Here is a 16,337-nt window from a genome sequence, read left to right as displayed (position 1 = left end):
AGAAGATTCATAAAGGTGTAACTTGCTTTGGAATGTGGAGGATAAAGACAAATTGAAAGAATGTAATTTGCAAAGCCTCATGAATAAGAGGGGGAGATATGATTGAAATACATAAGTTAGTCAGGAGTTGTTATCAGGTTGACAGGGAAGAGATTTTTCATAGAATGGGAGAAGGGGGTAAAACAAGAGACCATCACTGGAAACTGTATAAGGAGGGTGTGAACAAAAGAAGTGAGGGCAGGTTCTTTGCATAGAGATGGTTAGTGGAATGCATTGCCAAAGTGTTGTGACTGCAAACATATTAAATCAGTTTAAGGTACACTTGGATGCGCTTTGTGTTTGTAGTGTGTACCTCCAAAGTCATTGACTACATGGAAGTCAGATAATAATAATCCCTTGTGCTCACTTCAGTGCTCTCTAAAGTGAAGTGAGCACTGAAGTGAGCACAAGGGATTACTTCAGTGCTCTCTAAAATATCAGAGGTCATTAGCAGTCAACTACTTCATGACCTGAAAACCCACAAGTATGAATTCAGCCATTCTATCTGGACATGTACAATGACAAGGTAGGAGAAAGACACGCAGTTTTCTCTCAAAAAAAAGTCTTTTTTTTTTTTTTTTGAGATGTTACCTGTCTAGCTTATAAATATGTACCAATCCACCAAAAATTTACATTTGTCTTTCCATATTTGAATAATGCACGAAAAACCTTTCAGGCGATGCTACAAAGGCATGTTCAATCCAGTTATTTACTATAAGCTAATTCAATCCAGCAAATTAAAGTGAAAATGGTTTCATTTGGGTATTACTTTTTCAATTTCTTTTTTTTTTTTTTTAAAATGCTTTTTCATAGTTCAGACATCATTCATAAAAATTAAAACAATGGTATTTGTATATATAATATACAAAATAATATTTAAGAACCACTCCTACAATTTACATTTTTAAACTTATTGAAGTATAATAATGAAGTACTAAATTTAAACTAGTTTAAATAGTAACACAGAATTTTAATTCATTGTTTTTCTGATCCATATTTGAAACATTACCCAATTACATTTTGGTTGTAGGGATAAGTTTACAAAAATATGCAGAAGGAACACAGTAAATGAACTATTCATTTCCCATGGAGTGCTATATTGGCAATAAAAAAACATTGGAGAGAGTGCACAGGCAAATAACTAATAATTTTTCATGGCAGGAGTACAGATTATGAGGACAAATTGTGAAATGTGGAAATGCAGTCTGCACAGTTTGATAGATAGGTAGAGGAAAAGTGATATGGTTATATTATATATACATACATATCACACATGCATGTATATATACATACATACATATCACACATGCATGTATATATACATACATATCACACATGCATGTATATATACATACATATCACACATACATACACAGCGATATGCATATGAAAAAATTTTCATGACCACAGCCAAATGTGAACATAAATTTATTGCCACATACTAATAAATTATATTACACAAAAAAAAAAAAGTGTTATAATTGCAGGCATAGACTTCTGTGGCTAATTGGTTCAAAAGACATATTTCAGTGATTACACCACATTTTTTATTATTCAGTTATACAATATATACTGAAATAATAGTTCCCGACAAGTTTCGTAAATCATAGGATTTACATCTTCAGGGGTAAATAGTATAAGTTTAAACAAGAGAAATTAATAAATACAAATCATAACCATCTGGCTATTCATAAACTCAAATAACAGAATGCAGATATAAAACGTTATTGATGTTGAACAACAATACTGGACGATGTCACGTGTTCTTTCTCGTTCATACAGTCCAAGCTCAGATTGAGGTAGATTTTTTTTTATTAGAGCTGACCACACTTGATGGAGAATTAAACCTTGATTTTTATTGCATTGGGTTGGGTTTTTCAGCATATTAGCAGCTTCTTTAAATTTTCTTATGTAGCTGTTGTTTTCTATGTATGACATCGCGTTTTTTGCCAGAGTACATCGTGTCCAGTGGAAGTGGTATGGAAAGCAAGACCTGTTTTTTGTTCTCTTTTGTATTGTATGTCTTTTTGGTGTTCAGCAATGCGTATTTCTCCAGATCTTCCTGTCTGTCCTACGTAACAAATCCCGCAAGAGCAATAGATTTTGTAGACTCCTGGTTTTTTAAGGGGATGATGAGGTGGTTTTGGTGGATGTAGGAATTTTGAGATTTTTTCCATAGGAAGGAAGGCTACTTTTACGTTGTGTTTGTTCATTAATTTGGCTAGCTTATCTGTAACATTTTTGATATAAGGAAGCGAGATTGCGTTTTTGTAATCCTGTTTTATTATGTTGTTTTTTGTTTCATACCCATTCTGTTGGAGGATTTGTGTTAAGTATTTTAATTCTTCATTACATCTTTCTTGTGCGCTGGAGATATGCTCTGCCTCAAAGAGTTTTAATTAAGCTTATTTTTTGTGAAGTATGGTGGTGTGAGGCTGCATTTAGAAATCTTCCTGTGTTTGTCAGCTTCCGATATACTGAGAAGGAGAGTTTATTTTCTTCATTAACTCTAATAGAATATCTTGAAAAGGAAGTTTTTTATTTTCTTCTTGTTCTAAAGTGAATTTTATGGTGTTGTGAAAATTGTTGAGATAATCTTTGAAATTGATAAGTTCATCTGTTGTTCCATTCCATATGATGAAAATATCGTCTACATAGCATAGCCATATTTTTGGTTTTTTATGGTAATTCTTAAGAGCATTGTTTTCAAATTTTTCCATAAATAGGTTTGCTAATACCAGTGATAATGATGAACCCATGGCCAGTCTTTTTTGTTCCCAGATTCTGTCTTGATAGGTGAAAAAAGTATTGTTTATACAATGTTTAAAAAGATCTAAGATGTCCGGAGGAAAGAGGTCTTCTAGAAGATTCAAAATTTTTGTCTCAGGACGTTTGTAAATAAGCTGATAATGTCTAGACTTGCTAAGATGTCTGTTGGACCAATATGTATTTCTTTAACTTTTTCTATGAAATGTACTATTTTTTATGAAGGAAGATGTTTTTCCTATATGATGCGAGATCATGTTGGTGAGGTATTTCGCCAAGTCGGTGAATCTCTTCCATCTACTATTGGTCTTAAAGGTATATCTGTCTTGTGGATCTTTGGAACACCATAGATTCTTGGTATCAAAGGATGTTTTGATTGTAAGTATTTTTTAATTTCTTCCATCCAGAGAGGCACTTTTTTTATGAGACCATTTGTTTTTTTGTGTGTATGCCAAGTCGGGTCTCTGTCTAAGGGTTTGTAGGTGTTTGTATCTTCCAGGAGACTTTTCATTTTGTTATCATATTCTGTAGCATTTAAAACGATAGTTGCGTTGCCTTTATCTGCTTTGATTATGACAATATTTTTGTCATCCTTTAATTTTTTTAAGGCAAGTGTATTCATAGTAAGGTAGATTCCTACGAGGTAATCTGCTTTTTAATAGTAAAGCTGTACTCTCTATACAGATAAGATCTGCTGTGTTGTCTGGTAGATTTCTAATTCCTTTTTCTATTTGTGCTATGATATCAATTTTTGGTAGGAAACGTGGAGTTAAGGCGAAGTTAAAACCCTTAAGTAAAAGGTTGTTCTCTTCTTTTGTAAGGACTCTCGAAGAAAGGTTAATAACTACTTTTTAATGATCTAGTTGTTTTTTATGTATTTCTTTCTTCTGAAGGAGTAAGTTGAACTTATGAATTAATGTATGTTTAAGTTCTTCCATCCTACCTATGTTGTTTCATAGGTAGGATGGAAGAGATGTGGCCAGTTCATTATGAAGAGAAAAAGTGTTATTACTAATTAATGCGAATTCAGCTCTAGTGACTGTAATTCTTTCTCTTAAAAGAGCTACTTCCATTTTATGATAAATTCTGGAGGCCTTGTTTGTATAGAATATGCGTTTGATTTTGATGAATTTCGGGATAACATCGTTATCTCTGCATCGGATGAGGAAAATTAGACGATTAATGAAGTTGAGATGTTTAATGCGTAGTTTCTCTAGTTGTATAATGCCAAAAGCACTCACAGTAAGTTTGTAATTGCAGGCATAGACTTCTGTGGCTAATTGGTTCAAAAGACATATTTCGGTGATTACACCACATTTTTTATTATTCAGTTATACAATATATACTGCAATAATAGTTCCTGACAAGTTTTGTAAATTGTAGGATTTACATCTTCAGGGGTAAATAGTGTAACTTAAAGTTTAAACAAGAGAAATTAATAAATACAAATGGACTGTATGAACGAGAACAAGAACATGTGACATCGTCCAGTATTGGTATTGTTCAACGTCAATAACGTTTTATATCTGCATTCTGTTATTTGAGTTTATGAATAGCCAGACGGTTATGATTTGTATTTATTAATTTCTCTTGTTTAAACTTTAAGTTATACTATTTACCCCTGAAGATGTAAATCCTATGATTTACAAAACTTGTTGGGAACTATTATTTCAGTATATATATTGCATAACTGAATAATAAAAAATGTGCTGTAATCACCGAAATATGTCTTTTGAATGTGTTATAAATTTTGTGCAAATTGAATTGCAATACGTTTCTGTCAAAAGTTACAAATTTCCTAAGAACGTGGTTAAGGAATTAATGGACAGTGTTTACAGAAAATTATGTGGAGAGACATTTCAGCATGGAATATGTCAACCCTGAACTGCGATGCAGCTCTCACAACATCGTACCATGCTTAACACCAAGTGATTCAGGAGTTCTTGAGGCAAACTGGTACACTCTTCCTTCAGAGCAAAGACAACACCTTGTTTGTTTCTGGAGGGTAATTTCCAGCAGTAATGCATCTCCCTATTACATCCCAAATGTGTTTTATGGGGTTGAAATTGAGGAGCATGCTGACCACTAGATTCCAGAAGAATCTCCATTGCTTGTGTGCAATGTGGTATGGCATTGTCATCCATAAATATGAATTATTTGCCTACCAGAGAACAATTGAACATCATGTTGAAGAACTTTGTTGCAATATCGTTTCCCAGTCATAGTCCCTTTTTCCAACACTTGTAGGTGGATTAAGCATTATGCCTCCTAGCACCACCATATCTATCCTTTTTAAGAACATTCTCACGATTGTAAACAGCACCACTTTCATGCCAGATCAAGTGTTGTTTAGAATCAGAGGAAAGACTAAAATGACTCATCTGTAAAGAGTACATTAGCCTATTGGTGCATTGTTCAATTTTTATGGATACAACAGCACTGGAAACATACTCTACAATGAACTGTGGATCAAGGAATGCAGACTACAGGCCTTCTTGTCACAGATTGTTGAGATATCTGATCTGCATACCTGTGTTTGAATGGAACCAACTTGCAAGCTGACCTGCCATGATGAGTCGATTACGTTTTGCTGTTATAACCAAAAATCTGTCTTTGTGCTCTGTGGTAGATCAAGAACAACCTCTTAGCAAACATCTGGAACACATTCCATTTGGTTTAAAACACTGCCAAGAGCCTGGATACAATGCAATGTGATATTCCAAACTCTCTGGCAATATCATTCTGTGGCCTTCTTCAAGTCTTTCAATAACTCTTTCCAGTCTGAAATCATCTGGATGATGTCTTTAAGACGTTACAAGACATTCAAGTTTTCAACTTTATTCCTTCACGAAAAGAACTTCCTTCAAATACAATTAACTTAGTGACACCTTTTGCCTTTTATCCTGTTGAATGATACCACGTGATCCTTTTGCACGTAATTCAAAAATTTGAATGTGAACCCACTTTCTACTTGAAATTGTCAATTATACAAATTACCACAGGCTGATTCATCTGAATTTGCAGTTGTAATCTTCAGAAATAGTGTTCATTCTTAGGATTTGGACACCAGTATATAAATTGGAGAGAGGAACCTATCAAATATACACATGGTAATCACTGAACAGGGTGATGTGCAAATGAGAAGTCATCCCCGGAAACTGTATAAAGGTTATGTGAGTAGGGAAGTGAACATCTCCAATGCTGAACATCTTCAAAATGACAGATGACAGTTATTGTGATCTGTAATTGTTCAATCTTCCACGATGAGTCTTCAGAGTCAATGGAGGCTTAAAAGTAATACAAATACTATAAGTGCCTCTGTTACAGCACAATTAGAAGAATGATAAGACACTGCACCAATCAAATGGAAAAGACCCAAGTTCAATTTTCATCATGATAAGAGGAATCTTTATATAAACTTTTTCAATTAATGGTGAATTAGTGAATCTCATATGAAGGTAGCGGAATTTTTTTCTCCTGGAAACTCAGTTTTTCATTCCATGTTTAGGCAAATCACTCAAGAGAACATACATAATTTACAGACAAAAAAATACTATAGGAGTGTGTAAAGAGAAGGGGGGGGGTATAGTGCAGGTGGTGGATAGTGCCATTGTGTGTAGACAGATGATCAAATAATGGAGAGAGAAACAGTGGATTGTATGGAGTGGACTGCACTCCATGATGAGTCCTTGAATTCAGAGGTGTCATGTAATAATAATAATAATAATAATAATAATAACTGAAAATATAACTAGTATTTTGGACTCATTATTATTATTATCTCAAGATCCCATGGAGTCAAAGATTCATCACAGGAGGTCACTTTGTTCTATGCACAGCTCATCCTACTGTCCTTAAATACATACATTCAAATTCCCCGCAGACACCACATCGCACCACACTCTCAGACAATACATTTCAATCATTCACAACTTTCCATGCAAAAAACCTGCTTCTCACTCCCTATCAGACAGTAAATCTCCAATCCATTGCCATCTACTCTAGTTTGACTATCAACTTATCATGTGGTAAATCTACCAAAAGCTTCTGCAAAATGTAAGTATACACTATGTATTCATCTCCCTCATCCAATGCAGCTGTCATCTTATAACAAGTAAGTAGATTATTAAAACATGACCTCTCTTTAGCAAATCTGTGCTATCCATCAAAGGTAATCTATCAACCCAATTCTGGATCCTGGTTCTCACTAGCCTTTCCAATACATTATGAAATATTATGGAGATAACTACCATGTTAGATTAATATAGTTTAATTTAATTTAGTTTAATATAAACCAAAATGAACATGATGTTTCGACTTTCATATCAAGGTCATCATCAGGAGCATACATATATATACAAAGAAACAAGCTGCACCACAATCTACATGGTTTGCTAAAGTCACTAACCAACCGTTACAACAATTATTGGCCTGACCTCTGTCGAAAAAAGAAAAAAACCTTTACTACATCAAAGCTAGAGTCCTATTATTATTATTATTATCTATTAAGTTACAAAATTAAATTGGGCTGGAGAGCAACATGTTTATATACATATATATAAAAACTGTGATTATACATATAAATTTCAACCAATTGGTATGGAATAGTTTCCAATAAAAGCTGAAAATTGCTTAAGTCCTCAAGTATACTGGAAACTAAGTAGGCTAAATATGTGTCATCCAAATTCTTGGAATTTTTATGTCACCATTATTGTTGAGATTAGGGTGGTTAATCAGAATTTCACAGGCTTCTTTAAATTTTCTTTCATACCATGTTTTTGTATGATGTAAAGAGCAGGTATACTTTTCCAATCAATTTGGTGTAAGGTGTTAAGAGAGCGTGATCTGAGAGGTCTGCTTCACCAAAATTTTAATATTTAATGTGTCTTTTGTGTTCTTTTTTTGCATATAGGGATTGTACGTCCAGTTTCCCCAATATAAGGTAAGTTACAGGTGCAGTAGATGCAATAAATAAATATGCCAATGGGAGGAGAGGATCCTTAGAGGAGTTTTTTTCACCAGAGGTCAGGCCAATAATTGTTGTAACAGTTGGTGAGTAAATTTAGCAAGCCATGTAGATTGTAGCTTGTTTCTTTGTGTGTGTGCTTATGCTCCAGATGATGACCTTGATATGAAGGTCGAAATGTCAAGTGTTTGTTTTGGTTTATATTACACTAAAGTTTTGCTCTAACACAGTAGTTGTGTCCATAATTTTTCATAATGTATTCTGATCACCGTGTAAGCATGAAAGAAAGGAGCCTCTCCAATACTTTAACCACAACACCTGACACATACAGATGCTTGGTACAATCTTCCCTTCCTTCCACTACTTTGGAAGTTCACCTTGGCATATTTATTTAATAGCAAGACTGCTATTAAATAAATATGCCAAGGCAGATGTCAACTCCCTGGTACATTCCTTCAAAACACATGGTGATATATCATCAAGTGTGCTCAATTCCTAATATACCTCTTGCTCACTCACAGTCAGCCTCTCCTCCTTCTCCTCCTCCTGATCCACTGCTCTCAAACTTGTTCATGATATCACATTCACAAGATTGAAAGACCCTTTTGAACTGCTCATTAAATGTCTCAACTATATCCTCTGCAGCAGTTGCCCATATACCATTTTCTCAAATCAATGTCATTCTACCTCCTTAGGGTTTTTTTCTTGAATCAATAATTAACTGGTGCTCATACTGCACTTTTCCTAACCTTACCAACCGAGTCAACCACCTTGCCTGTTCCTTGTACTCCTTGTGAAATAAATTATTACCACTCATTTTGCCTCCATAATGCCTTCTTTCTCTGTACTGCATACTTAATCTCTTCATTCATCCATTTCACACCTACCTTATTTAACCTTCTGACCCTTGGAATACATTTAGACATTGCTTCTACTAGATAGTTTTTAAATAGCATTTTTAAATTGCAAATGACCCAAGCAGCACTGATATCCTTTCTGCTTAACTCCTAAATCCATGCTACAGCAGTAAGCTATCTCCCAAGCTTCTCATAATCGCCAGCCTTGTAGTTCCACATATACTCCATATACTCTTTCCTCACAGAAGTCCTCACATGACTGGCAACCACCCAGTAATCATTTCATGGTTATTTGCATCAATTGGATGGAGACATGACACCTCTTTTATAATGACATTCTCATGAGATGATGAAATCTAACAGACCCTCAATTGTGTGCCCTCTTGCATACTGTCTGAGGTAGTTATCATTCAAAAACCTGAGAAATTCATTTTCTTAACTTCCAGTTGCTATTTTATCATCCCAATCTATATTGCAATAATTAAAATAACCCATAATGATCATTCTTTTCCTATTTGCTTGGCTAATCTACTCATATATTTCACAATCACTACCCTCTGCATTACCAGGTCTATGGCAACATTGAACTAAGTATTTTATTCTATTCACCTCTATTTGGCAACATCCAACTAAGTATTTTATTCTATTCATGTCTATCTCACATCATACTGCCTCAAAACTACTGACACTATTCCTCCCTTACATCTTTACTTTGTATGGCCATAACTCTTTTTCTATCATCAATAGCACTCCACTTCCCTTTTTACCTTTTCTATCTTCATGGAAAAAAAGCATACTCTTCCATCTCTATTCCTGTCAGGATGTCATCCTTATCCAACCATGGCTCACTTATTCCAACAATTTTTGGGTGATTGAACTCAATTAATATAACTGTTTAATTTCCTTTGTTTCTGATAATTCTAGCATTCATATACAAACATAACAGCTCATTCCTGAATCTACAGCAAGTTTCCTTGATACCACATTTTAGATGTGACTTCTCCATATCTTCCTCAAGCCATTTCTTTTTCTCCTTACCTATCCCAGAACCCTTATCAAGACAATCACAATCACCGGATTGTGGTTGTCTTGCTTTTGTAACAAACTTTGTGTTGTGTGCTCTGAAGATGCTGGATATAATACCAGCGAAATATTAGCCTCTAAGTTAATAAATAGTTATTTTCTTATCCATCTGTGTTCATATCATACCATGAAATCTATTACAACATTGAACTGATAGTTCCACTTACCTGCCCATTCATGCAATCTATTCAAGTGCTTTTGTAAGGCATTAATATCCACTTGACTGTGCATTGTTCTCTCTCTAGTATTGCATCATCTGCAAACAGCTGGATATCAATAGTTAAACCCAACCCAATATCATTAAACATACAAATTGAACAACAACAATGGCCCTAAAACTGACCCTTGCAGCACAGTGCTGGTGACTTTTCTCTTTCAGGATACTGCACTCCCCATATACAACTTTCTGATACCTATCTGACAGCCAGTTACTGATCCAACACAGAAGTCTGTTATCCAATCCCATCAGGTCAAGTGGCAGTCTATCAAAAGCTTCTGCAAAAGCTAAGTACACCATGTACATGCATCTCCCCTGTCCAAGCTATTTGTCACCTTGTTATAGTACATAAGTTAGTGAAACATGATCTCCCCTTAATGAGCCCATGCTGATAATCACAGAGAATATTGCTGTTATCAATTTCTGTATCCTACTTCTCACCAATCTCTTCGGGACCTTTAAATCAACTCCAGATACACGGACCAGCCCATAATTTGAAGCTACACCTTTATCACCATCTTTATGCAGTGAAACAATTTTACCCTCCTTCCACTCCCTTGGAACTTGTGCTGTTGTAAGACTCTTATTAAACAGCATGCCAATGCTACCACTAATTCCCTGTAACATTCCCTTAAGATGTGTGGTGATATGTCATCAAATCGTATTGCCTTATTGACATCAAGTTTATTTATTTCCTCAAATACCTCCTGTTCACTCACAATTAAGCCATCCCCTCCTATGTCCTCTGCATTTAACTTCCTTATGATTCCCCTAAGGATGATCAGGATGAAACACTCTTATAAATTGATCACTGAATACCTCAACAACGTCTTCTGCAGCAGTTACCATTCTACCATTTTCATAACTTAACTTCATCTTACCATGATCATTCTTCCATCTACTTGCCATATAATCTAAAAAACTCTCTGGGGTTTTTCTGTCTGATTTGTCAATTTCTGCACATAACCGAGTCACTCTCCTGTCTTGTTCTTTATATTCTTCATGTGACTGATTATTACCATTATCGATCTTGTACTTCAAAGTACTTTCTTTTTCCAGATTTCATGCTTAAGCTCCACATTCATCCATTTTAAACCTACCTTATTCAGACATTTGGCCTTCAGAATACATTCGTACATTGATGCTGCTCAACTCCTCGTTCCATGCTATAGCTCCTAGCTGTCTCCTAAGCTTGTCATAATCAGCAACCTTATAACTCCACATATATCCTTTCCTCACAAAAGTCTGCATATGACTAGCCACAACACAGGTGATTACTTCATGATCACTTTCACCAATTGGAGGAAAATGTGAAATCCCCCTCTAACAATTACATCCTCTGATGAGATCTAGACACTTGATCCTCGCGTACCCTTCTTTATGTGCTGCCTCCTGAGATAGTTATCTCTTAAGAACTCGAGAAATTAAGTTTCCTTATTCCCAAATGCTATTTCTTCATTCCAATCTATACCACCATAATAAAATCACCCATAATAATTACTCTTCCCTTGTTCACTAATCCAAGTTGTTTATGCATTTCTTCATCACCACCTTCCACATTCCCAGGTCTATAGCAATATCCAACTAAATATGTCTTCCTCTTAACCTCCTCGTTACAACAAACTGCCTCATAACCATTGCCACTATTTCTCACTTTCATATCTACCTTATGTGGACTTAATTCCTCTGCTATCATCAGCAGCACTCTCCCTCCCTTCCTGCCCTATCTATCCTCGCGAAAAATACTGTACCCTTCCATTTCTATTCCTGTTACGATATAATCTTCATTCAACCATGTTTCACTTATTCCTGATTTGGGGGCAAATAAACTCAATCACTGAAATCATTTCATCCTTTTTATTTCTGATACTTCTGACATTTGTAAACAAACACAGTAGTTCATTTTTAGGTCTATAGCCAGTCCTATCCAAGTCATATGTTGGTTGTGATTTCCCCCACTACACCTGCCCAATCACCTTCATCACTGCTTACCATATCTATATGCTCAGTCTCAACTTCTTCACCCACATTACAATATACTCCATCTTCACACACATATTTACTGCCACTTTCAACATTCACTCTCTCTATGCCATGTCTACCTGTCCACCCGAGCTCCCCCCCCCCGTTTCCCTGTTCCTCTTGTATTCCCGGTACTCTCTTCCTCTCTCACACACTACTACTCTTTCCACTGCCAAGCACTTCGGTCTCTTCAGTAGTAGAAATTAAGAGGGAGAGTGCTGCTGATGACAGCAGGGGAATTAAGTCCACATAAGGTAGACATGAAAGATGCAGATCTACAATTTTCTTCATTTCACTCCACATCTGTTTCAGCTCTCTTGCCTCATTTTCACCAACTTAGCTTTCAAATCTTGCATCATTTTTTCACTATCATTCATTGTTGCTATCTTACTGTGAGGCACATAAGCTTTTTTTCTGCCAACCCTGCTTGTCTTCTTTTAATTGTACTCTGTTTTTCAACATCATTATCACATGCTTTATTGTCAATCAAACTCTTTTCCTTGCTATCACTTCCACACACTTTCTGAACATTTGCACAATTTTTCTCAACTACCATTTCAATTATGATGCCATGTTCCCTACTCATTTAAAATGCCTCATGGTCCATTAGAATACTGCACTTCCCATACCCACAATCTCTCCTTTCTTTTCTTCAGCCTCTCCATATAAGCATTCATGACATCTTCCCATTTATATATGCTACATTCAAGGCACCATACCATTTGAAAAAATTACATCATTCACTTTACTTGTCTTTCACACTAATCTATGCAAAGATCTACCTTTCATCGCCATATTGTATCAAAGCACTAACAAGAAACATTGGTTGAAAGTAATTAAATCATTTAAAGTAATAATGTCTTAGAAATTCAACCAAACACTGTGTTCCACATTCAAATATTTCACGGTAACACTCGATCTACAAATTAGACATCATCACACATTAATATAAGCTAGATAAGTAAATATAAAATTATATAAAAATTATATATAAATATATAAAATAAAAATATAATATAAAATATATAATATAAAGAAAAGGTAAGTAAATATAAAATTTACTTATCTTTTCACAGCAAACATGACAACTAATGTATAGCACTCACCATCTAGTGGCCGAAGTCTCATTATGGGAAAAAGGTTCATCTAATTACCATTTGTTATTGTTGCTTGGTTGGTCAAGTGGTTGGTTAGCAGACATATTCTCTGACCACTAGGCTGTGGGTTTGAATATCATTATGTACATAGATATCTGTGAACATCTTTAGGTAATAGGTGAATATCAATGCCCAGTGTTAGATTATTGTTGTTGTTGTTGTCTTGTCCTTTGAAGAGTCTTAGATGTTTCCGTGTGCTCCTTGTACTGCTTTGGCTATGTCTGTGATTTTGTTTGTATAGAGCTGTTGTTCAGGATTAGGATCTATTTCTTGCAAGGCTGCTGTAATTGCTGAACAGGTAAAGATGTGAGTGGGTGTCAGTTCAGTATTGGGGCAGTTGTTGCAGTTTCTATATGTTCTCGTATCATCTGTATTGATCTTTATTCCTCTATAATGTCCTGTTCGTAGTCTTGCTATCATGGTGGATGTCCTTCTGTCAGCATTGATCTCAGGAATTTGATGTTGTATCACTGATTTCAATGGAATTAGTTTAGCTTTTGCTAGTGCATTGGCATCAGCAAGAGTTATCATATGAGTTTCTTGGTTGAGTTCTCTGGCCTCTTTTGCTAATTTATCAGCTGCTTCGTTGTGATCAATGCCTACACGAGCAGGAATCCATTGTAAAATGCAACTTTTACCTAAACACTTTAGTTGATTTAAGAGTTTATGGATGTCTTGTGTGAGCTTGGTATTGCCATTTTTGATTGCCTCCATAGCTGATCTTGAGTCACTGTAAATTATAATTCCTTCAGATTGTTGAGATGATGATAGATTTAAGTAGGCTTCTAGTGATTTATTTATTGCGTAGAGTTCGCTGGTAAAATTGGAAGCGATTCTCCCAGATCCAACTTTTATTGAAAGTTTTTCACCTTTCGGGAGTAGAAGGAGAACACCAGCGCCTCCATTAATCATATTGGTGTCTGATGATCCATCAGTATAACAAATAACCTGTTTAGAGGATGAAAGAAGGTTGATGGTATTTAGGCCTTTTTCTTTAAGCATTTCTTTTGGTTCTTTTTTTGTACAGAGTTTGGTAAGGATTAGATTTATGGAGGTATTTGAAGGTAAAGCAGGTCAAGCCCACATTCCTGTTGGGCTCTGATGTTGTTAGTGGATGAGACTGCACCAATGATAATCTTGGATGCTTTTGATTGTATTTTGTCTAGTTTTTTCTTTACCTATGTCTGTGATTTTGTTTGTATAGAGCTGTTGTTCAGGATTAGGATCTATTTCTTGCAAGGCTGCTGTAATTGCTGGACAGGTAAAGATGTGAGTGGGTGTCAGTTCAGTATTGGGGCAGTTGTTGCAGTTTCTATATGTTCTCGTATCATCTGTATTGATCTTCATTCCTCTATAATGTTAGATTATTATCATGCTTATTAGGGATCTGAAGCGTTTAAAAAAGTTGTGTTTGCTTTTAAAGCAGGGTTTCTGTTTTATATTAGTTCATTTGCCATATTGTATCATTGTTTCAATATCAATGTACTATATAGGCTTATAACCTTTTGCAGGCAGGACTAACATATAAAAAATAATAATAAAAAAACCCACCCTATATTTACTGTCTGCACACTTGTTCTCATCTAACTGACAATATATTTCACTTCACATAAAATTGTACTGCTCACAAGCATATTCTTATAAACAGAAAATTTTTAAAAATATAAAATTTCTGCAGTTGTTCTGGATATATGTGTGTCTATTGTGTGTACTGTACAATTTAGGCTTTCAATCAATATAGCACTAAATTACGATTTCTGTTCTATGATGTGTTTCAAATTTATTAAATATAAAAATAACAAATTGAATCATATATATTATATCTGCTCATAAAAAAAACAAAAACTGATTCCAGAAATAATACTTAAAATTATTTTGAATTTTTTAAGCAGGCAAACTGGCCTTGAGAACTCAACACTACAGGCCATAGGATATGCCGGGGCATAAGGCTGACCACCTTATCCTGTAAACGGAGTGAGGTCCGATGATCAATGGACCCTCGACACCGCAAGGTAAAAGAGAGTATAAGGAAGATGAGATGAGATGAGAAATTTTTATTATAACAGCACACTGCTATTAATATAAAATAATCTTACCTGTGCTAATTACCATCACTAAAGGATCCTGAAATAAAAGTAACATGAATGGAATTAGAGAATAATCAAAATATTTTACACAAACAGTTACATAACTTACAATTTAAATCTTGTTTAGAAAACAATATACAAATAAAATAATCTGCAATACTTATTATTATTATTATTACTCAGGCAACTCCATGGAGTCTGTAGATTCATTAAGAGAGACCCTTAACATTATGCATAGCAAAAACCTTTCAGTAATTTGTTTTGATAAATTATGGAGATTCCTATCGTGTTAAAAATAATTACTTTAATTTCTTGATGTTTTGACCTTCATATTAAGGTCATCTGGAGTATATATAGAGATAAGTTACATTCCAATTCAAATGGCATGCCAATGTGACAATGATTTGATCAACTGATATTCTACTGGCCTGACCTCTAGTGAGGGGGGGGACCTACATCAATGTTTCACATATGATTCATTATCTTCTTTCTTATTGGTTCTTATTCTTATTTATTATCTTCTTTTCTTACTGAAAAGAGACATAAATAGATCACATCTCTTTTTGATTATTGGATATATATATATATATATATATATATATATATATATATATATATATACCCAATAATATCTTAATCTAGTCCAGCACCAAATACCTTGTCATCACTTCCTTCAAAAAACAAATACGCAGATATTTCTTTTTAATACGTTTTTAAAATAGAAAAAAATAATTAAATAGTTACCTTAGGTTAAAAAATAGGAGTAGCTCCATTACCATAAAAGTTTACTATTTTTTGTTAATTGTGGAATATGCTAACAGTCTGAGAGAAAACTTGTGTAATACAGGGTGATAAAATTAAATTATCCCTCCCTATTTAAGGCCTTGTGGAGTGTCACCCAGTTATCCAAATGCTGTGAAACTTTGCAGGAATACACTGTGCATCATGCGGAAATGATATCTGAAAATAGCCAGCCTGCTTGGCTGAATGGTTAGTGTATCCGCTCTCCAGCCAAAAGGCTGCGGGTTCGAATCCCGCCATGGACATGGATGTTTGTGCTTGTCTGTGAAAATAGTGGTGGTGGTGGTCGACAGTAGTAGTCGATGGATTGAGTGGTGGAGACAGAGTTGTAGAGTAGGTGCC

The 16,337-nt window shown here is 34.9% G+C and overlaps 1 protein-coding gene across 10 annotated transcripts in view; it reads right to left on the bottom strand.

Moving 5' to 3' along the window:
* The window catches only part of LOC150099360 (NADPH oxidase 4-like), a 268,482-nt gene that overhangs the window by 169,250 nt on the left and 82,895 nt on the right, over positions 1–16,337 (bottom strand). For all 10 annotated transcript variants that reach the window (XR_016549355.1, XR_016549356.1, XR_016549357.1 and 7 more), the window contains one exon: positions 15,204–15,231. Coding sequence is in view for 7 of the 10 variants with exons in the window: in XM_090403808.1 (XP_090259934.1) it covers positions 15,204–15,231 (28 nt within the window). In the remaining 3 variants the exon portion in view is untranslated. The remainder of the gene's footprint in view (positions 1–15,203; positions 15,232–16,337) is intronic.

This window comes from Typopeltis vanoorti, chromosome 14 (genome assembly GCF_054136105.1).
Source record: "Typopeltis vanoorti isolate ZY-2024b chromosome 14, IOZ_Tvanoo_1.0, whole genome shotgun sequence".
Taxonomy (NCBI): domain Eukaryota; kingdom Metazoa; phylum Arthropoda; class Arachnida; order Uropygi; family Thelyphonidae; genus Typopeltis; species Typopeltis vanoorti.
Note: the sequence above shows the minus strand (reverse complement) of the source record. Positions and strands in the feature narration are given on the sequence as shown.